At 40.8% G+C, this 25,094-nt stretch overlaps 1 protein-coding gene across 1 annotated transcript in view; it reads left to right on the top strand.

Moving 5' to 3' along the window:
- Positions 1 to 620: 620 nt before the first annotated feature.
- The window catches only part of LOC146710524 (uncharacterized), a 31,836-nt gene continuing 7,362 nt past the window's right edge, over positions 621 to 25,094 (top strand). Inside the window, exons 1-11 of the mRNA XM_085453104.1 lie at positions 621 to 1,641; positions 4,752 to 4,872; positions 4,957 to 5,055; positions 5,125 to 5,238; positions 7,471 to 7,549; positions 9,536 to 9,737; positions 9,889 to 11,686; positions 12,880 to 13,053; positions 13,268 to 13,441; positions 13,616 to 13,789; positions 19,095 to 19,268. Of these exons, the coding sequence (XP_085309230.1) occupies positions 4,784 to 4,872; positions 4,957 to 5,055; positions 5,125 to 5,238; positions 7,471 to 7,549; positions 9,536 to 9,737; positions 9,889 to 11,686; positions 12,880 to 13,053; positions 13,268 to 13,441; positions 13,616 to 13,789; positions 19,095 to 19,268 (3,077 nt within the window). The 5' untranslated portion in view covers positions 621 to 1,641; positions 4,752 to 4,783. The remainder of the gene's footprint in view (positions 1,642 to 4,751; positions 4,873 to 4,956; positions 5,056 to 5,124; positions 5,239 to 7,470; positions 7,550 to 9,535; positions 9,738 to 9,888; positions 11,687 to 12,879; positions 13,054 to 13,267; positions 13,442 to 13,615; positions 13,790 to 19,094; positions 19,269 to 25,094) is intronic.

Here is a 25,094-nt window from a genome sequence, read left to right as displayed (position 1 = left end):
CGATATAAACAATAAACGACAGAATCGATTAAATTTGGTCAACGATAGAGATTTTGACTATACCGCTCAATCGCGACAGCGCATGTGATGATGTCATCAAACTGCACCTGTTTTGGTCGAAAGCATCGCAGCGGTTAAAACCATTATCCTCTGCAATTATGCTGGGTGACAGTCACAGCAAAGAGATGAAGCACTTTTGAAACGCGGGGAAAGCCAAAAACTGCGCTTCCTCCACTTCCGTAACATTGATTCAATAATGTTGAATTCTCTGCAGCTGCTCTATTCCCATGTTGTGGCAGTATATTAATAACTAGCCTCGTGTTGTGGATGAATGATCTCAGTTGTTCTCGTGACTGAAGTTTGGCCCGTGTACAGCATCCTGCTATGCGACTGCATTTGTCCCTGACCACCAGAATCACTCACGTTAACTTTTATCGAGTGGAAAAAGAGTTGGGGTTCATCCTCCAGCTTCACTGTGCTAATGTTATGCTAACATAGCTGTGTCGCTAGCAATCACGTAGCACAACATTATATACCAGGTAGTCCAACTTCAGTAACCCTACAAACGTCACTGCTGTTTAGTTTTCTGTCTTCATTTATGTTGGAAGTGGTAGCAGAGCTGTTTGAATTAGTTTCAAAAATCTCAGTCAGAACATGGTATGAAATGTTTAGGTGTAAACTAGCGCGCTAACTTCCTGTTAACTTCTAAGTCCGTTAAATTTAATAAATTCTGTTTTCATGGATATTAAACTTAATTGTTACATCTGCTAAAGCAGCAACGCTGATGATTTTATTAAAGATGAAAGAATTTAGACCGTTTTTAACTCTCAGTGTTCGTTTGACTTTGGGACCTGAAGCTGTCGGAGTTTTGGACCCAGATTACTCCGTGAAGCTCCTCACTACGGCAGCCGTAATGCTCTGACGATCCATCAAGCAGTGCGGCTTACCAAAGTTGTGCTAAAACATTTTTAACAGATTTCTGCAGCCAAAATCGGTTCGAGGTCACGAAGCACAACCAGAATTCATACATAAGGCACACTCTTGATTTTTGAGAAAATTAAAGGATTGTAAGTCTGCCTTATAGTGTGGAAAATACGTTATACAGAAGAAAAGAATATATCGCGATATATATCGTTACCGCACATGCTTCAAATTATACCGCGATATGGATTTTAGGCCATATTGCCCAGCCCTAACTCCCAATTTATTTACAACATTTGAAACATACAGTGTAGCTCCGTCAAAACACTCCAAGGCCAAGTGAAAGTGCTGAGAGGGAAAAGATCATGATTAATGATTTATTTAAACTCATAACTGGGTGCAGCAGCTGAGCTTTGACCTGTGAGCTGCAGCTTAAGCTTCTTTTATGGTTCAGTGTTTAATGTGTAAACTGTTTATCACTGCAGAGACGCCTACAGGCTATCTACTGTTCAAAAGTGAATTGTTATACACAGTGCAGCAGCTGACCGTTGACCTGTGAGCTTCAGCCTCTTTGCTGGTGTGAAGTGTTTAATGTGACGCAGTCTGCAGACACAGACGACTGCTGACGGAGAAGAAGCAGAGGATTTTCTCTGTTTCTACACAGACCTGGTCCAGACAGCAGAGAGCTGCAGAGTGAAGACGTTCATTGGAAGAAGCTGAGTAAGTTCAACGTCCTCTTTGAATCCTGGATCAGGAAGTGAATATTTGGTGTTTAAATAAGGTTTCTGTCTTTGACTCAGTCTGCTGTCACTTTTTAGAGAGAAAAGGAGATTTTAGATTAACTGGTGTTCCTGCTGCTCCAGCATTAAAGCACAGTATAGGTGACTGCGCTGATGCCTGTTTATAATTTCACCAAAGCTAATAAACTGTTGGCTAAATTTTCTTGTTTTCAGATGTAAACAGAGGTGAGAGGAGCAGATAATAAGGATTAAATATTATGCTGAATAACTAAATTCTGCTAGTCTGTGACGTAACTCCCAGCAGCATCGCCTCATTTCTTTGACCTTGACCTAGCTAAGCTAACATGAGTTAGCTTAGCTAGCAGAGCAGCTATCTCTGCTGTCTGTCATGTGACCGAGTCAAGTGTGTGTAGTAGACTTGTTAGCATAGCTAGCAGGCTGAAAGAAGCTAGCAAACTGTGTGAACACTTTGTAAGAGGTGAGCAGTGAAGGATAAGGAGCTCCTCCAAATGCTGATAATGCACTTAACCTGAATTTACTGCTTGTTACATTATATGTGATGTTCAGTCAAAAACAATTACTTAAATTAACATTATTATTAGTAGTAGTATTAGTATTAGTATTTGTTTATTATTCATGACATGGCTCCCTACTGTAGTGGTTTGAACAACTGATCTGTGGTTATTGTGTCCCTGCAAATTCAACAATGCGCCTCAATGCAAAGCATCAAACAAATATTTTTATTATCAAGTCCTACTGGATGAATCACCGTAGCTCTGACAGTGAAGCACACTCATTTTTATTGGTAGTCACCTTGTAAGCAATGTTCCCTCTAAGCTGCGCACTGTTGGCACGGTCTCTGCGCAGAGAAAATCTGTATTGAGCACACAAAAAGAATTCTAACCTGAATTGAAATTAAAGTAAATATGTGCCGGTGTTTTAGCAAAGCGGCTGATGTGGAGTGAAGCCACGTTAATGACAACGTGTACAACCATTGGAGATGTGAGCAGGACAGACGGAACAACTGACAGGAAAAGTGTGGACTTTATACCAGTTTTTAAATTGTGTTGATCGACCACGTAAAACCAGAGTTATGATAAAATATCTGCAATGTTTGGTTTTCTTCCTGAATACTGTCGTTGTTTATATTTACTGCAGGAAGAAACGGTAAAAACTGCGTTTTATAAGGAAAACGCTCGAAAGCCTGTGAGCAAAAACAATACCAACCCCCAGCCTTTCCTATTGGTCGAAAAATGTACCATGTCGACCAATCAAAACATGGCATTTAGTTGTTAAGAAATGGAGTGACGGCGGTGTTTTGAGATGTGAGAGATTTGAGACGTTTAGAGCAAATCTTGTGTAGTTAGTGTGTAGTTAGTGTGTAGTTAGTGTGTAGTTAGTGTGTAGTGTAGTCAATAGTGTTGTTGTGTGTGTCAGAACAATGAGGCGCCTGCTGAGTGTTACAGGTGTTGCAGCAGTGATACATCTGCTGCTGTCAGGCCTGCAGGTATCAGGCTGTTGTTCTCCTTCATCTCATAGTGGACAGAAATTATTTTTTGGAGCGGCACAAATAATTTGTGTGGCATCAGATTTGATGCAGAACAGCTGATTGTTCTGTAAATAGTTTGAAATGTTTATTTTAAAAAAAACACCTTGGCTGTAGTTTTTTGCAGTAAACAGCTGCAAAAAACTCTGTTTGCAAAACTCAGTTACTTTTTTGAAGAAGTAACTATATAATTAACTGCCCAACATTGGTCATTATTTACTGTATGTTGCAGACAGAGTTACAGACTCTCTCCCAGACCACAGACTCATAATACAAGTCAGAGCTTTATTTAAAGAAAGTTGTGTTTTCAAAATTGAAGTTCAAGTTATTTTTCCTTCCAATAGTGTTAACATGCTGCAGGTCATGAACAAGATTTTCTTTTTTAACTTTCATTGTAAGTGGGCTAAAGCAGTTAATTAAAAGTAGTTTAACAGAAATGTAAACGCTGTAAATTGATTATTTTAATAAACATGTAACTTGGATGGATTCGACGCTGGCGTGACCACAGTGCACACGTCTAATGTCGCTCACAGTGGATCGCTCAGGGAGGTTGTGTGTTCGCTCAGACAAGTGAAACATTAGAGGGAACATTGCTTGTAAGTGCAAGCTTTAAACTCTCATGGATGAGTAAAACTCATTAGAAACACTGGCGAGCAGTGAGTGAATAACAGGTCTGACAGCAGCAGCAGGGACGGTGCTGTCATAGTTTAATGTGGAGTCTGTTTGAACTCAAACACTGAAGAGCAAAGAAAAGAACTTTAATGGTTCTGGGTCCCTTTGACCAAGCACTTTGCATTTTTTGTATTATGGTTTATGGTTCTGGTTCATTTACAGTCTTATTTATGCTTCTTTGAGTTTCTTATACTTCCTGTTTAGTTCCTTGATCATTAGATTCCCTCTGTGTCTCTGTGTGCCTCTGTGTGTCTCTGTGTGTGTTTGTGTGTGTTTGTGTGTGTTTGTGTGAGGCCTGGTGCTCCATTCTATATTTCCTCAGCCTGTCACGTCTCTCTTGTCTCCTCTTTCCCTCGCTCACTCTCGTCTGCCTTTCCTCCACTCCTCTGTCAAGCTCACGTGTCAGTGTTGTGTTCCTTTGTTTGCTGTTTTATTGTGAAAGTCTTGCATTCTTTGTTCAGTGTGTTTCATTTTTCCTGTGAAGGTTCTCAGTCATCCAGGTCATCATAGTTGAAGGAGCTTGGAAAGAAAAGCATCTGGACTTCTATAAGTTGCTTGAAGATGTTTCGCCGTTATATTTGGGTCCTACCCTGTCTGCATTATGCAGCTAGTTCAAGACCAACATTTTTCTAGTTTCCCAAACAGTGAATCAGTGTGTGTCAGTGAATGCATCGTGTGTGCTTCAGGCTCCATCTAGTGGACTGATAGCAGAGCAGCTGATGGCAGCTTCCTCTGCCTCACACTGCTGTCTGACTGCATCCAGCTGACACTGAGATGAAGCAGGAAAGAAGCAGCTGATATTTGGACAGCACACATGATGAAAGGAGGATTTCAGCTGATGTGCACATGAATGATTTGTGTTTCCTCTGCAGGTAGAAAGTGTGTGTGAGCTGAATTGAGCAGCATGGATCAGTGTGAGGACAGAGAGGAGGGAGTCCCTCCCTCTAAAAGCACTCTGTGTGGGGAACATGAGAGCCAGACCAAAGCTCAGAGGTGAGATGACCATCTCTAACTGTCCATGACTCTTCTCCATGTCACAGCTCAGCACTCACATCACTGCTGCATCATTCTTCACAGGAACCAGCCTGGACCTCCACCAAGCTCTGTGTCTTATGAAAGTAACTCAGTCAAAGATGCCATTAAGATATTTGAGCAAAGACAGTCAGCTGAGAAAAGGTAAGCTAACACCAATAATATCAGCTGATATGTGATGAGAATTTTACTGAAGATTTATAACTTTTTCAGGATCCATCAGAGACTCAAACCTGGACCTCGACCCAGCTCTGTGTCCTTACAGAGTGACTGGTCTAACGATCACCCCATTGATTTTAAAGTCCAGCCTGTGTCTGCTGCAGAGAGGTGAGCTGTTAGCAACATGAGCTCTTTGATTTAACTGCTTGATGTTGTTGGATATAAACTACAAACACGTCGTTCCCTCAGTCCCATTTAAACTGTCTTTTAAAACAAGCCTTTGGTTTCTAAACAACTGAAAACCCACTTCAGCAAACAGGAAGTGATCAGAGCGTCCGTCCACTTCCTGTCAGGCCCTGCAAACATTTCATATTGAAGAAAAGTAGCTGACATCTCACATTTTTACTCCACCACATTCAACCATTTTGACATTTTACAGCATGAAACTCTTGTCACATGACTCCTGTTATGTTATAGAGTCATGTGACCACCAGGGAGGGATTTGTATGGATGAAACACATTCAAATCAATCTGATTCATCAATGGAAACATTTTTGGTGTAAATGCAGCAACACTGAAAACGCTGAAGATAAAAACACAGCAGATGAAATATGAACAAATCGAGGCTTTGAATACACGTGTGTGTGTTTGAGACACAGAGATAAATGGATTGTGTGTCTGTCCTATTGCTGCGTGAGGGTTTTATTGTAGATTTTGTGCGTGTACACTTTTGACCACGAAGGTGTTGAAAGGGCGTAAAACAGTTGGAGGCACCAGAGTGAACACTAGTGCTGTCAGTAGATTAAAACATGACTAATTAATGACACAATCTTCTGTCATTAATCCTGATTAATCACAATTACTTGATCAATAGCTGCAGTTACATTTTTCCAACTTTATATTTAAGCCTGTAACAGACGTTTACACCATATAATGAAGTCAATGCAGAATAAACACAAAGAATGTTAAACGCTTCAATTCAAAGAGACTTTGAATAGTTTTCAGTCTTTAACTCAGCTTCTCTGCTGTAAATACAACTTTGTAACAAACATATATACTAAAAGCTAAGTGTGCACTAATATATAATAATATATAATCTATATTACTGCTGTTAATGAAAATGTTTAATCAGACTCATCACAGGGTTACTGTGGATTCATTTGGATTAATCACCATTAAACATCATTTTTAATGTAAACGAATCAAAGTTCATTTCATGAGCAAACAGACTCGAGAGAAAAGGGCAAATTTACACACTTAACATGTTTATTGAACATGTAAACATTGATTAAGCTCCTGAATGAGCCGACCCCCCCAGGGACAGTCCTGCATGCTAATGATGGGCTCTGCTCTGTACCTGCAGGATTCTGTCAGCCACAAACTCCTCAGCTGATCCTGAATCTGAGCCCATCTGTCAAACCATCATTTTCTTCACAGGTCTGTGGAGGTGGCACTGATCCTGCAGCAGTCTAACACTCTCTGTCACTCTTCTTCAAGTCTTTGACACGAGGAACCAAAACTATGTTATTAACAACACTAACAGGTCTGCAGTTTGTCCACTTGGCAGTTGTGTCATCAGTGCTTTGCATTGTTGTGATATTTTAAGCTGGAAGTGCTTCGGTGAAAAGAAAATTCCTTCTGTCACGATGTGCAGAATCCTTCATGTTGGTCGGCTGGTCCGTCTTGTTATTTTTTTAATACTCAAACTTTCCATCGGGAGGTCAGTGTGTGTTTGTCATCTTCCATATTGAGCTGATTGGTTCAGCTTCCGTCACTAACAGATGTGCTGCACATCTGCACGTGTGCAAAGGTAACTCTACTCAGACAAACTGCTCGAAGTGCGTTGATAGAAACATTTCAGGGATTTTGAGTCGTTCTGCTCTCCAGATGTGTCGTGTTAAAGGTTTTTATCATGTTAATCATGATAACAGATGAACTCCTAACCCTACATGTTAATTTTGACAGCACTGGTAACTCCTTTTTAATGTTCTTCTGTCAGATCATTGATTAGACTCGACTCCAAATACGAGACTCAGAAAACTCAAATGAAAACTCAAATCAAAGCAATGAGAAAAGGACTTCTTGTGTTAGAATGAAAACATATGGAAGTGGTCAGGTTTCAAACACTCGTTGAATCTACTGCACAGTTACATTCAGGGACCTTTGGCCTCCTGAGAGCATTAGTTGATGGTTCATCACAGTTTTCTCAAAGTTTCCTCTGAGCTTCTGCAGCATCATCACTTCCATCACTGATGAAAGAAAGTTCATAGAAAACAGAAAATATATCTTCAGAATCTGAGAGTCTAAAACTTGACAGACTTGATTCAGATGAAGTTATTTGAGCAGAAACTCCTGGATCTTTATCCTGTGTTGATCTAATCCTTCATGGTTCCTCCACAGAGTGGAGCAGCAGAGCTCAGAGGTTCCCAGTGGTCAGTCTGCCCAGCAGCATCAAACACAGCTGGACTCCATATTTATGGTCTGTACATGTACAACAACTACTTTATTATTAATATTAATAATAATGCATTTATTTATAGGTCCCTTTCAGAACACCAAGGACTCTGTGGACTAAATGACCAAAAGAAAACAAACTTTGAAATCAGACGGTGCAAATGTGATCACAGGGAAACGTTTTAAACATCGAGGCTTTAAACAGAAACCAAAGTGAAACAGTTTGTAGTCGAGATCAGTGGGAATGAAGCTGAATAACTGTTTCTTCAATAACTTTGAGCTCTTAAAAAAGAAAAACTAGCTGAAAGTCTGGCTGCTCTTATGAAAGGTACAGAGAAATTATGGGTCGCTCAACACTTGTGCACAATATAGGAGTTTAAATAAATCTAAAGAATAACTCAAAGTCCTACAATCATACTGAGAAAATCATCTACAGCTAACTATCCAAGTGGATTTGTTTAAGACAGCTCCATCTGCTGGTGGCCCTCTGCAGGTGCATGAAAGGGGCGTGTTTATATTGAAAGTAGTAGAGAAAGTAAACCCCACGGGAAGGAGGAGGACTCTCAGCGGCTTCCAGCTCATATTCAGACATTTGACTTCTCACTGAAAGCAGCAAGTTTGAGTGTCTGTACCTTAGTTAGAAGAGATAACATGTCAGTAGTAATTAGAGTTGATTGAGCAATGCTGTCCTTATAATGTAGTTTATGATTTTTATGGACAAGTCCAGTTTTTCTGTAGAGCCTCTCAAGTTGGTGACAGCAGCAGTGGAAGTTCACGTGTAAACCAGAGCAGCAAATCAGGTCCAAATGTGTTGTTCACAGTGAGTGGGATCATCATTGGCTGCTATGTTAACCTCCTGCAGCAGGATGTCTTTGGTCAGAGAATGGATAGATCACTAAGTCATTGTTGAGTTTAGGGAGACAGTAGACAGTTGGAGGAGGTTCAGCCAGTTGACACACAGTAGATAAAATAACTGAAGGCAGGAGCAGACACCTGTATGACTTTCCACCTCTCACATAGATTATTTCCCTGGGCAGCGCCACAGGGCTGGTAGATGTAAACAAAGCTGGAGGAGAGGATTTATTCATCTGAGAAAAGTCACAGAGTTGTGTCTTGATGCTCAATCATCCAGGTACGTAAATCCCAAAAAGCTTGATTCTGTTCATCTGGATGTTTTCAGTGGGAGAAACGTTTCATCATCATCAGGTGACTTCTTCAGTCTCAGCTGACTGCAGGTTTCAATCTCATAAACAGGACATTTGTATGACTGAAACCAGCCCACTGAAGGAACAATGGGCTGGGAGGTCAGTTCATTGATCATTGGTACGCATATTGTCAGGACCATTGATCAATGGTTGTTGATCAATGGTCATGAGTCCAGTTCACAGAGAGCTGGGGAATGGCTGCAATCACAGCATGTAAGATGGTGACAGTTGTACCCTTAGGCCCCTCCTCCATTCAGAGATGGTCTTTCCTTTTCACATAAATGGCCTCCTTGACTCCGCCCTCAAACCAGCGTTCACATTTACTCAGGACCTTCTTGATGTGAAGTTCTTCTGCTTCGCTGGCTGCTGTGTCTGTGGGGATGGTGTTTGTTCTGTGTTGTAGCGTCCTGATGACGCCCAGTTTGTGCCCCAGTGGATGATGAGAGTCAAACCTTAAATACTGATCTGTATGTGTAAACAGAGTGAACCTTTAAGACCAGTTGTCTGTACGATCAACTCAGTCACCTGAAACATCTCCAAGTTTCTGGCTTTGATCATCAACCTGTTGGTAGTTCAGCTCTGAACACCAGTGAAATGTTTCTCCCACTGAAATCGCTGCATTCATATGAACAGCATCAACGTTTTGGGATCATGGAGTTGTGGACAAAGTCTCAGTTAATCAGATAAAGTCAAACCTATAATTGGTAAAGAGTTCGCGGATGATATGCCCCTTGATGGTAAAGAAGTGGATGTTGTGTGGACTAAAGTTCAGAGTGGTGGGTCATTCATAAAGTATTCTGTTCCAGCTGCTGGAGGACAACATCATCACTTTTGTGAAGAACGAGCTGAAGAAGATCCAGAAGGCTCTGAATCCAAATAAGCCCCAGTGCTTGGAGTTTCAGAGGGAGGATGATGAGCAGAGGAGCAGCAGAGAGGCATTTGTGAAGATCACAGTGGACTTCCTGAGGAGAATGAAGCAGGAGGAGCTGGCTGACCGTCTGCAGAGCAGTAAGAGGATTTATCTAAAGATTTAAGCTGCTGGATAAATGAGAGACTTGTGACACCAGTGTGTTCAGTCATTTCTCAGTGGGTCAGAAATTGTCATCAGCATTTTGTAAAATATGATTGTTAAAGTTGTATTTTTATTATTATTATTCAGAACTTCCAGCTGCTGTTTGTCATCGTAACCTTAAATCCACCCTGAAGAAGAAGTTCCAGTGTGTGTTTGAGGGCATCGCTAAAGCAGGAAACCCAACCCTCCTGAATCAGATCTACACAGAGCTCTACATCACAGAGGGAGGGACTGCAGAGGTCAATGATGAACATGAGGTCAGACAGATTGAAACAGCATCCAGGAAACCAGACAGACCAGAAACAACCATCAGACAAGAAGACATCTTTAAAGCCTCACCTGGAAGAGACGAACCAATCAGAACAGTGCTGACAAAGGGAGTGGCTGGCATTGGGAAAACAGTCTTAACACAGAAATACAGCCTGGACTGGGCTGAAGACAAAGCCAACCAGGACATCCAGTTCATATTTCCATTCACTTTCAGAGAGCTGAATGTGCTGAAAGAGGAAAAGTTCAGCTTGGTGGGACTTGTTCATCACTTCTTTACTGAAACCAAAGAAGCAGGAATCTGCAGCTTTGAAGACTTCCAGGTTGTGTTCATCTTTGATGGTCTGGATGAGTGTCGACTTCCTCTGGACTTCCACAAAACTACAATCCTAACTGACCCTAGAAAGTCCACCTCAGTGGATGTGCTGCTGATAAACCTCATCAGGGGGAAACTGCTTCCCTCTGCTCGCCTCTGGATAACCACACGACCTGCAGCAGCCAATCAGATCCCTCCTGACTGTGTTGGCATGGTGACAGAGGTCAGAGGGTTCACTGACCCACAGAAGGAGGAGTACTTCAGGAAGAGATTCAGAGATGAGGAGCAGGCCAGCAGGATCATCTCCCACATCAAGACATCACGAAGCCTCCACATCATGTGTCACATCCCAGTCTTCTGCTGGATCACTGCTACAGTTCTGGAGGATGTGCTGGAAACCAGAGAGGGAGGACAGCTGCCCAAGACCCTGACTGAGATGTACATCCACTTCCTGGTGGTTCAGGCCAAAGTGAAGAAGGTCAAGTATGATGGAGGAGCTGAGACAGATCCACACTGGAGTCCAGAGAGCAGGAAGATGATGGAGTCTCTGGGAAAACTGGCTTTTGATCAGCTGCAGAAAGGAAACCTGATCTTCTATGAATCAGACCTGAAAGAGTGTGGCATCGATATCAGAGCAGCCTCAGTGTACTCAGGAGTGTTCACACAGATCTTTAAAGAGGAGAGAGGACTGTACCAGAACAAGGTGTTCTGCTTCATCCATCTGAGTGTTCAGGAGTTGCTGGCTGCTCTTCATGTCCATCTGACCTTCAGCAACTCTGGACTCAATCTGCTGGAACAACAACAAACAACATCCAAGAAGTCTGAAACGGAAGAATCTGCAAAGAAACACTTCTACCAGAGTGCTGTGAACAAGGCCTTACAGAGTCCAAATGGACACCTGGACTTGTTCCTCCGCTTCCTCCTGGGTCTTTCCCTGCAGACCAATCAGACTCTCCTACGAGCCCTGATGACACAGACAGGAAGTAGCTCACTGACCAATCAGGAAACAGTCCAGTACATCAAGAAGAAGCTCAGTAAGAATCTGTCTGCAGAGAAAAGCATCAATCTGATCCACTGTCTGAATGAACTGAATGATCGTTCTCTAGTGGAGGAGATCCAACAGTCCCTGAGATCAGGAAGTCTCTCCACAGATAAACTGTCTCCTGCTCAGTGGTCAGCTCTGGTCTTCATCTTACTGTCATCAGAAGAAGATCTGGATGTGTTTGACCTGAAGAAATACTCTGCTTCAGAGGAGGCTCTTCTGAGGCTGCTGCCAGTGGTCAAAGCCTCCAACAAAGCTCTGTGAGTAAACATGTTGTCATCGCTTCATTGTTAAAATCATGGGAAATAAATCAGAAATGCTGAGTTCAAAGAGCACTGTAACATTTTTTTTAAAATAGTGAATTAAATGATCATCAGTCACTCGGTAAATATATGGTAGTTTTAATGTTTCACTCCAGCATTTCTAAAACACACTTTGTTCTGTAACTCTTATCAAAGGACAATCCAGACCCAGCCTATAAGAACATGAGCTCTGATGCTTCAGCCCCTCTGACAGGTTTATTATCCTCAGCTTGTTCACTTGTCTCCAACTCCAGGAGTTTGGTTGTTTTATTCTAAAGCACAAACTTCACCTGCCAGACTTCACCTACATCTTTTTCTGATGTTCATAATTTAAGTTCAAGTTTGTATCTCACTTTCAGTGCACACCCTCCCTTTTTAAATATAAATCTCTGCTGTGCTGTCATGTTTTCATCCTGTATGGAGGGAGAAACTCGGTCTTCATTACTGAAATTGCCTCTAAGGTCGTGTTTCTTGTCAGTAACCATATGTAACTGTAAGGCTTCCATAACCAGTGTTATCACAGAATTACAGTGGGTTCACTCTGGGTCCTCTACAGTTTCCTCCCACTGTCCACAGACATGCAGTTAGGTTACCTGGTGATCTAAACTTCATGCAGGTGTGAGTGAGAGTGGTTGTCTGTCCCTCTGTGGGCTTAGTGGAAGAGACTGGATGGATCTCTGCTTTGTCTTTGATATATGCTGACAGCAAACATTCTCCATGAAGTCTGCATTTCAGCTCATCTCCTTTATACACACCTTTAACAGGAAGAGTTTTATACAGCTAGTGTTTAAAATCCAGTGTTATTCACAATACACAGGTAATGAGCATGATTATTGAATTACTAAAATTTTCTAAAATAATTGTTTTAGTTAATATTGTATGACAGTGTACACAGAATTATTAGCTCAGTAGGCAGAGTGGTCGCCCCATGATCATAAGGTCAGGGGTCGAATCCACCGAATAGTTACCTTGTGGTACCCCTGAGCAAGGTACCATCAAGGTACCAATCATGTGCACTGGACTGGTAGCACTCATAGTCTCATAGGTTTAAATAAATTTTTTAAAAAAAGGGTTCAACATATAAACAAATTTAATTTGATCACATATATTGTTTGTTTTTTTTGTTGTGGTTTTTTCCCTTTCTCTCACAGACTGAGCAGCTGTAACGTCTCAGAGAAAGGCTGTGAAAATTTGTTGTCAGTGGTCAGCTCCCAGTCCTGTAGTCTGAGAGAGCTGGACCTGAGTACCAACAGCCTGAAGGCTTCAGCAGTAAAGCTTCTGTCTGCTGCAGTGGAGAGTCCACATGCCAAACTGAATATTCTGAGGTCAGATCAATTTGTATTCTGTTTAGTTCTGTTTGTTTATGTGTTTGATGTTTGTTTTTGTTTATATCTTTATCCAGTTATCCTTGTTTCATAGCATTTTTATTTTATTTCAAAGTTAAACGGAAGTTTTACTAACCTGCTCAGCACAAGACAATAAGCTATTGCACCTTGATTACACTTTAACAACAATCTTTATTCATGTTTTTATCTTCAGACTTAACATCTGTGAACTCTCAGAGGAAAACTGTGAAGCTCTGTCCTCAGTTCTCAGCTCGCAGTCCTCTAGTCTGACAGAGCTGGACCTGAGTTTCAGAAAGCTGCAGGATTCAGGAGTGAAGCTTCTGTCTGCTGGACTACAACGTTTAAACTGTAAACTGAATACTCTGAGGTCAGATCAGAAAACATTTAGTTTTTAGAATTATTAATTAAAGTTCATACATATGATGTTGTATCTTAGTATCTTTGTTTTCTTTAAAAATAGAAAGTCAACATTTAATGTTGTGAAATGTATTAACAAACTCTACATGAGTACTTGTTTTATAGATTGTCTTTTATTTTTCAGACTGAGTGGCTGTAACCTGTCAGAGAGAAGCTGTGAAGCTCTGTCCTCAGTCCTCAGCTCCCAGTCCTCCAGTCTGAGAGAGCTGGACCTGAGTAACTCTGACCTGCAGGATTCAGGAGTGAAGCTTCTGTCCGCTGGACTAAAGAGTTCACAGTGTGCAGTGGAAACTCTCAGGTCAGGATTCAAACTTTTCCACAGATGATCATTTGAAATGTGATTTATATTATTGTATAAACAGGTAACTTTTACAGCTGTCAAGTGAACTTTTATTCACATTTGAGTGGATAATTGGACTCTGAATTACTAAAAGTTGTTATAGTCATGTCTTTGTTTATTTAAAAAAATACTTCATGTACTGCCTAATTTAAAGATTTAGGCTCCTTTGGGCCCATAATATATATATTTGATTTCTTTGTGAATGAAATTAGGAGGATATTGGCGACTGCTGATTGGCTCGCTGTTTGTTTTTTATTCACAGTACTTACTTAATTTTAAAGGCTGATTTCTCAAAATGAGATGTTTATCTTTTCTTCTACAACACGTGGAGCCACCAAATCTTCTTGCTTGATTTATTCATTACAGTTTGATTTAAAGAATATTAGACTCGTAACATAATAAATATATTTATTTCACTTCTTCTTGAGAGAAAGAGAGGGATGACTGGGTGAGCTCCAGTGGTTCATCCCAGCAGAGAGAGCGGCACACTGGGCTGCAAATGATCACAGTAGTAATGGCCATAGTTTGATAAAACAGGCATTCTTACCCTGTAGATAATACAGGGTTCTGGTGCCGATGTGGGGGAGGGGAGTCGCCCGGTACTAACTACATACTACTAACTACCTCATCCAGATGTCTTCCCTACTAAACCTGATAAGAAGTAACTGCAGTAGCCTTATAGGTCAAATCAGTTTCACCTGTTAAAGTTAGCTCCACTATTAATTAGGGGTGGGGGAAAAAATCGATACTGTGTAGTATCATGATATTTTGTTTGCTAATAATGTATCGATACAGGGACAGCAGAAATCGATATTTTGTTACAAACAATTTTTTCTCTGAAGTCAACATGCTCTGGAGTCAGAGCATGTTGATCCTTTTTCTGAGCAACAATCCTGACATTCCTTCACTGTCCAAATGTGTTTAACTTTTTTTTTGGCAGCAATAAACATGACAGTTTACTTATTTTAATTTAAGACATGTTTAATTTTAATTAAGTTTGAAACTTTTTTATTTAATGTAAAATTATATATTTTTTTTAATTTACTTTCAAATTCTTCAGTTGCTGAAGGGGCTGCATAGTTTTCATAAATTGCATAGTTCAGAATAGCTATAATTGTACCAGATGGTTGCATTCAGTTAAGTTGGACTAGACTGTAATACAAACCGTTCAGTTTGTCAACAATAAAACTGACTGAAATGAGAGAAAGACTGAGTGTGAGACTTTGATATTAGATAAAATGAATATTGATAAAGTTTACCTTTATGTGCAGAATTTAAATATCGCAAAATATTTTAAAAAATCGCAATAATATCGTATCGTGCGTTAAGTATTGTGATAATATCGTATCGCGAGTTGTATGGTGATTCCCACCTCTACTATTAATGGTGTCACTTGTTATTTCTGGGATGAGTTTAGTAGCCTGAACAGCTGCTTAAAGGAAAGTAATTAAATAATAAAAATAACCTAAGTCCGGGGGAACCTGCAAGAGCTGTTTGCACAAAGAATAATGCTCAGACTTTGAGGTTTTATCGTTTTACACAAGGTTTAAAAATGAATGTCCACAATTGAATTGCAGAAATTGTTATTGAGCTAATACTGATGTAGTTGTTATCTTTGGTAAGGAGAGGTTGGAGGAAGGATGAGCACAGTCAGGCCTAAAGATGCTCTTAATAATAATAATGGATTGCATTTATATAGCGCTTTTCGAGACCCTCAAAGACCCTTTACAATCCCACTACAGGGAGTGCAGAATTATTAGGCAAGTTGTATTTTTGAGGAATAATTTTATTATTGAACAACAACCATGTTCTCAATGAACCCAAAAAACTCATTAATATCAAAGCTGAATGTTTTTGGAAGTAGTTTTTAGTTTGTTTTTAGTTTGTTTTTAGTTTGAGCTATTTTAGGGGGATATCTGTGTGTGCAGGTGACTATTACTGTGCAGAATTATTAGGCAACTTAACAAAAAACAAATATATACCCATTTCAATTATTTCTTTTTACCAGTGACACCAATATAACATCTCCACATTCACAAATATACATTTCTGACATTCAAAAACAAAACAAAAAGAAATCAGCGACCAATATAGCCACCTTTCTTTGCAAGGACACTCAAAAGCCTGCCATCCATGGATTCTGTCAGTGTTTTGATCTGTTCACCATCAACATTGCGTGCAGCAGCAACCACAGCCTCCCAGACACTGTTCAGAGAGGTGTACTGTTTTCCCTCCTTGTAAATCTCACATTTGATGATGGACCACAGGTTCTCAATGGGGTTCAGATCAGGTGAACAAGGAGGCCATGTCATTAGTTTTTCTTCTTTTATACCCTTTCTTGCCAGCCACGCTGTGGAGTACTTGGACGCGTGTGATGGAGCATTGTCCTGCATGAAAATCATGTTTTTCTTGAAGGATGCAGACTTCTTCCTGTACCACTGCTTGAAGAAGGTGTCTTCCAGAAACTGGCAGTAGGACTGGGAGTTGAGCTTGACTCCATCCTCAACCCGAAAAGGCCCCACAAGCTCATCTTTGATGATACCAGCCCAAACCAGTACTCCACCTCCACCTTGCTGGCGTCTGAGTCGGACTGGAGCTCTCTGCCCTTTACCAATCCAGCCACGGGCCCATCCATCTGGCCCATCAAGACTCACTCTCATTTCATCAGTCCATAAAACCTTAGAAAAACCAGTCTTGAGATATTTCTTGGCCCAGTCTTGACGTTTCAGCTTGTGTGTCTTGTTCAGTGGTGGTCGTCTTTCAGCCTTTCTTACCTTGGCCATGTCTCTGAGTATTGCACACCTTGTGCTTTTGGGCACTCCAGTGATGTTGCAGCTCTGAAATATGGCCAAACTGGTGGCAAGTGGCATCTTGGCAGCTGCACGCTTGACTTTTCTCAGTTCATGGGCAGTTATTTTGTGCCTTGGTTTTTCCACACGCTTCTTGCGACCCTGTTGACTATTTTGAATGAAACGCTTGATTGTTCGATGATCACGCTTCAGAAGCTTTGCAATTTTGAGACTGCTGCATCCCTCTGCAAGATATCTCACTATTTTTGACTTTTCTGAGCCTGTCAAGTCCTTCTTTTGACCCATTTTGCCAAAGGAAAGGACGTTGCCTAATAATTATGCACACCTGATATAGGGTGTTGATGTCATTAGACCACACCCCTTCTCATTACAGAGATGCACATCACCTAATATGCTTAATTGGTAGTAGGCTTTCGAGCCTATACAGCTTGGAGTAAGACAACATGCATGAAGAGGATGATGTGGACAAAATACTCATTTGCCTAATAATTCTGCACTCCCTGTATTCATTCACTCTCACATTCACACACTGGTGGAGGTAAGCTACAGTTGTAGTGGTAGGTTAGGTTTTGCCCAAGGACAAAATGACCAAGACAGAGAGAGCTGGCTCATCAGACAGACAAGCTCATCTTGTAACCTACTGGTTCGCTGGTCAGCACACCAGCTGACTAGCGAACCGGCTAACTAGCACACCAGCTAACTAGCACACCGGCTAAATAGCAAATCAGCTAACTAGCAGACCAGCTAACGGCAGCCACAAGCTGAAGGACGATTAAATGTAGTGGAGATATCAGAGATGACACTGGTGTGTCCGATTCACTCTTTAGCACTCTGGTCACTCCGGTGTGTCAGCCAGAGCACCACTGAAGGCCCAGCATGTGGAATAAAGAGCTTAAGGTTTGGTTTGAGGCACTTTATTCTTTCACTGATTGATTCTTGCGGCTGTGATCATGTGTGTGGTTTCTTACAAAAAGGAAGTACACAATACAAATACATGACAAATAAGATGAATAGATAAGTTACATATCCAGTTATATGTACGTACATCAGTATAGCTAATATAGCCATATATAAGGACAAAGATCACAGTACTATAATGCAGTAATGTTAAACACAAAGGTGTATATCTACATAAATCTATCCTATCAGTGATCAGGGTACTGTAGTATACTTCTACTACATAAACTATAGAAACTAAACGACATTAGTGTGACTTTAAGTTACCATCAGTACAGACGAACTGATGGTAGTTGTACAAAATAAAGGCATTGCAATTATTGTGAAGGGCTTCCGGTTAAACTAAGATCAGCTGATTACCTCATAACAAATTGTTTGCTATAGAACGCAGCTCCCACTCTTCATTAATATCATGTACTGTAACTCCCAAGTAACCTTGGTTACCCAGCCACGCCCAGTAGTCTCCAGAGAGACCAACAGCTGGTGCACGTTGTAACGCTGTGGCTGTCGTAGTCTCTCCTTTTTCTACAGCTCATGTGTTCTTCTTGTGATGGTGCGTCTTGAGGGAGGCTCATACATGCCGTCATTTGTTGATCCTAAGAACGTTCCTCAGACCGACTTCTTCAACAACACTAATCAGCCTGCAGTTTGTAGCTACTCACTTCACTGTGGTGTTTGTTAGCTTGTCTTTCTTTGGTTTTATCCTGACTCCTCCCACAAGCTGATCCTACGTAGTCTGCCCAAGCCTCCCACCTCTGTTTGTTTGGGTGGTTTGTTTGCTGCCATCAACAGCGTGTAATGCATTTAAGTGATACTTCAGACATGAAGTACTGCGACAATAAAAAACTCAACTTTGCTTAAAAATAACTTTAGTTGTATCAACACTGCCCTCTGGAATAATTAGACTTTGGTGACAAACTGATGTGATCTCCATGTTTCCTTTGTTGGACTGTGGGCGAGTGTCAGAACTGAATGTACTGAGTAACATGTGGAGTTTAAATATGTGTCAGTTCCAGTTTTAGAGCTCTAAAGTGCAGCTATCATGTTAGGAATATGTTAGGAATAGACAGGAACACTGAGCACACTGAGGTCAAATCTTTATTTATCCAGTTCATCTGTAGGCTGAGCTCAGTCCATCCATTTAGTGAAATGATGTTTAAAGGTCTCCTTGTTCTGTGAGCGTGCACAGATCCTGAAGCAGAAAGCCTGGGTTACAGAGAAATGATCATCACTGTGATGATGCTCACCATCTCTGACTGGGATTTGAGGTTTTGTCAAAGAAGCAAAGAAAGCCTGGCTATGTTGGACTGGGTGTGGAAGCAGCTCCCAGTTTGAGTTCAGGAGACAGACACCCTCTCTACTTTGACGATCAGCTTCAAACTTTCCTTTTTGATAAAACTTATAGTTAGAGCTGGATCAGGTGACCCTGAACCATCCCTTAGTTATGCTGCTATAGAGATGGATAACAGATGGATTGTTGTTTTGTGTGTCTGCAGTCTGTCAGGCTGTCTGATCACAGAGGAAGGCTGTACTTCTCTGGCCTCAGCTCTGAGCTCCAACCCCTCCCATCTGAGAGAGCTGGACCTGAGCTACAATCATCCAGGTGACTCAGGAATGAAGCTTCTGTCGGCTGGACTGAAGGATCCAGGCTGGAGACTGGACACTCTCAGGTATGGAGAGAATGTCTGATATAGGAGGAAGAGCTGGAATCATTTCCTGTGTCTTTCACTCACTTCCTGTTTGTTTCCTGCAGATGAGACATGAACAATCACACATGCAGGAATATTTTCAGGGACAGACACACTAGTCTAGCTGGATAGTACATGGATATTTATGTAGGGGGTCTTCAAGGAGTCTGTTTGCAGGAACATTAATGATAACTGATAAGTCATGTTGAGAGTTTCATTAAAAGTAGACTTACAGTTAGGTAATATTTGGACAGAGACAACATTTTGTAACTTTAGATACAAGTATCAGCCATGTGTGTGTTTCCCATGCTGTATGTCCACAGTCACAGTGACAGTCAGTGACACTGACAGAAGGATGAAACAAGGCTGTGAATCATTTCAGTCTGTGTGTGTGACAAAGAGGCAGACAGGAGCAGCTAACATTTGGAAATGGAAGCTTACTGGAAACACTACATTCACGGCTGAATTCACAATAGATTTGTTCTCAAGTGCACATTTAGCAGCTAATGCTAATACTGTTTTCCCTTTGCTTTCTACAGCAGCTATTGCTAAGTAGGCCACTTTGCTCCGCTAAGGATTTGTGTGACCATGATGGAGACTCTGATAAGCTAATGCTGCTAAGCTAATGCTGTTTACGGGCCCTGTTAGAATCAATATTTCATTCTCATTCTGTTGTTTGAGAACAATATTAACATTTCACATCATTATAACACAAGAGAAAAGGGTATTGGCATTAGCTACTAGTGCTTATTCACCTCAAATTACCTTTAGCTGCTAATGGCAGCCTACTTAGCATTAACTCCTCACTAATATAATGCTAATTTACATCAAATTAGCATTAACTGCTCATATTGTTATAAGGAAAGAGAAAACGGTATTAGCAGTAGCGCATAATGCTAATTCACGTCAACGTAGTATTAGTTAATAATGGCAGCCTACTTAGCATTAACTGCTCACTAATATAATGCTAATTCGCATCAAATTAGCATTAGCTGCTCAAGTTGTTATAAGGAAAAAGAGAAAACGGTATTAGTATTAGCTGCTAATAATTATTCACCCCTAATTAGAGTTAGCCCCTAATGGCAGTCTACTTAGCATTAACTCCTGACATTGTTATAATGCAGGGGAAAAGAGTTACCATTATCGGATAATGCTAATTCTCATCAAATTAGCATTAGTTAATAACGGTAGACTTCGTATCATTAGCTGCTGTCATTCTTACAAAGCAAACAGTATGAGCATTAGCTGTTAATCCTTTTTCATCTAAAATTAGAATTAGCCACTAATGGCGTATTGTTAAAAAGTAAGAAAAAACATTGTTAGCATAAGCGGATAATGCTAATTCATCTCAAATTAGTATTAGCTAATAATGGCACCTGCTTAGCATTAGCTGGTCACATTGTTATAAGGCAAGAAAATATGGTATTAGCATTAGCTGCCAATTTCTATTTACCTAAAATTAGCATTAGCCACTAATGGTAGCCTATAGCAAAAACTTCTTAATGCTAAATGAAGTTAATTAATGCTAAGTAGGTTTAACTGAAATTAAAGTAGTGTTAGCATTAGCTGCTGATATTGTTAAAAGGTAAGATAAAACATCGCTAGCAGCAGCGGATAATGCTAACACACATAATAATTAGCATTACCTAATAATGGCAGCCTTCTTAGCATTAGCTGCTCATATTGTTATAATGCAAGGGAAAAGAGTTGGCAAAAACAGTGTTAGCATTAGTGGATAATGCTAATTCACCTAAATTAGCTAATAATGGCTACGTACTTAGCATTACCTACTAATATTGATATAAAGCAACAAAATATGGTATTAGCATTAGCTTCTAATGCTTTCTCATCTAAAATTAGAATTAGCCACTAATGGCATCCTATTTAGCATTAACTCTTCACATCGCAAGGGAAAAATTTGAATTCAATAAAAAAAAAAAGTGTTCACATTAGCTACTTGTATTGTTAAAAAGTAAGAAAAAACATTGTTAGCATAAGGGGATAATGCTAATTCACCTCAAATTAGTATTAGCTAATAACGGCAACCTACATAGCATTAGCTGGTCACATTGTTATAAAGCAAGAAAATATGGTATTAGCATTATCTGCCAATTCCTATTCACCTAAAATTAGCATTACCTGCTAATGGCAGTCTACTTAGCATTAACTCCTCACTAATGTGATGCTAATTCACATTAAATTAGCTTTACCATTAGCTGCTAGCATCAGCCTACCTAGCACTAGCTGCTCACATTGTTAAAAGGGAAGAGAATACGATATTAGCATTAGCTGGTAATATTTATTCACCCCTAATTAGAATTAGCCACTAATGGCAGCATACTTGGCGTTAACTCCTCACATCGTTGTAATGCAAATGAGGCTAACTTGCATTAAATTAGACTGCTGTTATTAGCTAATGCTATTTAGCAGTAGCTGCTCACATTGTTATAAAGCAAAGGAAAACGATATGAGCATTAGGTTCTAATGCGTATTTGCCTTAAATTAGACGTAGGTGCTAATGGCAGCCTACTTAGCATTAGCAGCTCAGATGTTATAATGCTAGGAAAAAGAGTGTTAGCATTAGCCGTTCACATTGTTATAAAGTTAAGGGAAATAGTGTTAGCATTAGCTACTCACATTTTTAAAAAAAGTAAGTGTTAGCATTAGTGCATAATGCTAATTCATGTCAAATTAGCATTAGTTAATAATGGCAGCCTATTTAGCATTAGCAGATAATGTTGACCTTGGCCCACTGGAAAAGTTAAGAACTAAAGATTTAGGAGTGTTTCTCGATAGCTCTTTCTCGTTTGAGAAACAAATGAATTCTGTTATTAAAACCAGCTGTAAGGTTTATATTGTTGATTGTCATTTATGCTTAGAAATATTTACTCATATATGCTTAATTTTATAATCGATTGCATGATGATAGAGGTTTGATCCTTAGTAGTCTGTAAAGACTCTGTGTGCTTTCCAGAGTGCTCTGGCATGCACACACCACTTGGGGCCATGAGAGAGGTCGTACCCTCTCTTACTGATTTATGGTGTAGGACAGGGGTCTCAAACTCAATTTAGCTGGGGGCCGCTGCAGGCAGAGTCTGGGTGAGGCTGGGCCACATTAGGTTTTCCACAAGAAAGGCATGGTTAAAAAAGTTCCAATCTTCTCAAATCTCTTTATTTTTATTTTTTAACACAAAATATGAAAAATGAATAAACAAATTAAGAATTAATAAGAAAATAAATCAATCTGTAAAACATAAATAAAATAATAAGAAGATATTTTTAGTCAGTGAACTTGTGTGTTTCTTTCAGTCTTCTATATCTGCTGTATTTAGATTGAAATGTCTGTATTAACAGTTCTATAACCTTCTTCTGAACATGAATGGAACACTGTAGAAAATGAACTGTTCTTCTGAACATGGCTTCTCTTGCCTACTCCTTGCTGCTAGAGACCTGGCAGCGTTTCCTCTCGCATAGCCGAGCCAGATTTGGCCTGAGGGAGGAAGCAGTTGCGACCCTCAGTATGTCTTGAAGATGATCATCCGTAAGTCTGGACCTGTACTTGGACTTATTGAAGTTCAAAGTGGAGAAGAGCTTTTGGCACAAGTATGTGCTACCAAAAAGGCACATGGTCCACTTGAACATTCGGGAAAGCCGAGGGAAACTAGGGCTCAAGTCTCTCAAAAATTGTCCAAGCTTGTCTGCTTTTCCACTCACCTCCCTGAACTTTGCTTTGAGTTCAGAGTTGCACTGCAGCTCAATGAGCTCCATTTGAAGCACAGAAGGGGCATCTTGCACATCAAAGGAGAAGGGGTCCGCAAAAATGTGAAAGGTGGCTCTGTGTGTCTTGAAGTCAGCAAATCTGTGATCAAATTCCTCCTGTAGCCTCAAAATGACATCAACATACTCGTCAGCACTGAATGGTGTGCCTGCATCCACGAGTGCCTTGCATGCTGGGAAATGGCAAAGGTTTGTCTGAGAGAGCTGAGCTTTCCAGAGCGCCAGTTTTGTGGAGAATGCTCTCACGTTGTCATAGGCAGCACTGACAAGTTGCCCCTGGCCTTGTAACGTCTTGTTCAGTACATTAAGCTCATGTGTCATATCAACAAGAAAAGCTGAGTCCATGAGCCATTTGGGATCAGTTAGCACAGGAACACTAACTCCATCCTTCTCCATGAAGGCTTCACTTCTGCTCTCAACTCAAAAAGTCTCTTTAATACATTTCCCCTGCTGAGCCAACGTACCTCAGTGAAGTCGACCACATCCCCATATTCTGACTCCATTTCCTCTAGAAAAGCACAGAACCTTCGGTGCTTTAAGCCCCTGGATCTGATTTGGTTGATGCATTTCACAACAATAGACATCACATTGTCAAACTTCAGGCATTTGCTGCAAAGGACCTGCTGATGGATGATGCAGTGCAGAGCAATGGCCTCCTCCACGCCTTCCTCTTCCAGTTTGTTTTGTGCCACCAGTCCATGTTTCCTCCCTGTCATTGATGGCGCTCCATCTGTTGTTATTCCAACAAACCTCTTCCATGGCAAACCAACATTCTCAATGGCATCACACAGCTTGTAAATATCTGCTGAGCGGTGGTCTGGCCATGCATTGGAATTACTGTGAGCAGCTCCTCCATCACTTCAAAACTGTCATCAACACCACGGACATACATTGGGAGCTGGGCAGTGTCGGTGATGTCTGTGGTCTCATCAAGAGCGACTGAGTATACACTGAAACATTTGGCTTTCTCACACAGTTGGTCATAAATGTCACTTGACAGGTCAGAAATGCGATCTGCTGCGGTGTTGGCAGAAAGGCTGATGTTGCTAAACTGACCTTTCTTTCCCGGACAGACTATATTTGCAGCCTGCAATATGCACTTTTAGACAAATGCACCTTCTGTGAATGGCTTCCCTGCTTTAGCAATCATCTCACTAACCACGTGGCTCCGACTGCTGCATTATTCTCTTTGGTTGCTTTCTTGGAGAAATCTTGCTGCCTCAGTAGATCTGTTTTAAGACTGGCAACCCGGTTCGCTCTCTCGTCTCCCTGGTATTTTGCATCCAGCTCAGCATGTCTAGTTGTGTAATGACGTTTCAAATTGTATTTCTTGTGCAGCGCAACTTTCTCTGTGCAAATAAGACAGGTCGGGGTGCCCCTGTGCTCAACAAAGAAATATTGCATTGCCCACTTTTCCTGAAATTGTCGGTGCTCATCACCAACCTTTCTCTTCACCGCAGGCTTTGAAAAAGACATGTTTGGGGCTATGTGACATTTATAATTCTACTTGGTGTCACTGTCGCATTGAAGTTTCAATCAAGCGTTTAGCCGACGGACGGGGAACGTCTCAACGCGTAGAGAACGTCATTTCTGCTTCTTTTTCTTGCAACCGTAGCACGGCGATCGGCAGATAAAAAGCCGGTAGCAGTCTCCTTTGTTTTTACGCTCGATGTTCATGTCTTTCATGACGACACGAACACCGTGGCGTTTGCAGATGGTAGAAAGTGCAGGGATAGCGAGCGCAAAAAAGGCGACTGCTCACGGCGCCGGGCTGTTGTTACAGGAGAAAGAAGCGGAAATGACACCGTGACATATAACAAATAACATCAGCTGTTTCTGATGTTAGTTGTTTTGACTGCTTTTACATTATATTGAAATATATGTAATGTTCATGTTTGCTGCAATGCAAACGCAGTGATGCAAATAAAAACATGGAGCCACAAATTACGGTGCGACCCTATAATTAGTCCGGGTTACCGGGGACTGTTGTTGCCGATGAACAGGTGTCGCTATGTGACTGCAGACTAAATT

Source organism: Copadichromis virginalis, linkage group LG4 (genome assembly GCF_057382275.1).
Source record: "Copadichromis virginalis isolate Kocher_CV1m ecotype Utaka linkage group LG4, C_Virginalis_male_GT1.1, whole genome shotgun sequence".
NCBI classification, from domain to species: Eukaryota; Metazoa; Chordata; class Actinopteri; order Cichliformes; family Cichlidae; genus Copadichromis; species Copadichromis virginalis.
Note: the sequence above shows the minus strand (reverse complement) of the source record. Positions and strands in the feature narration are given on the sequence as shown.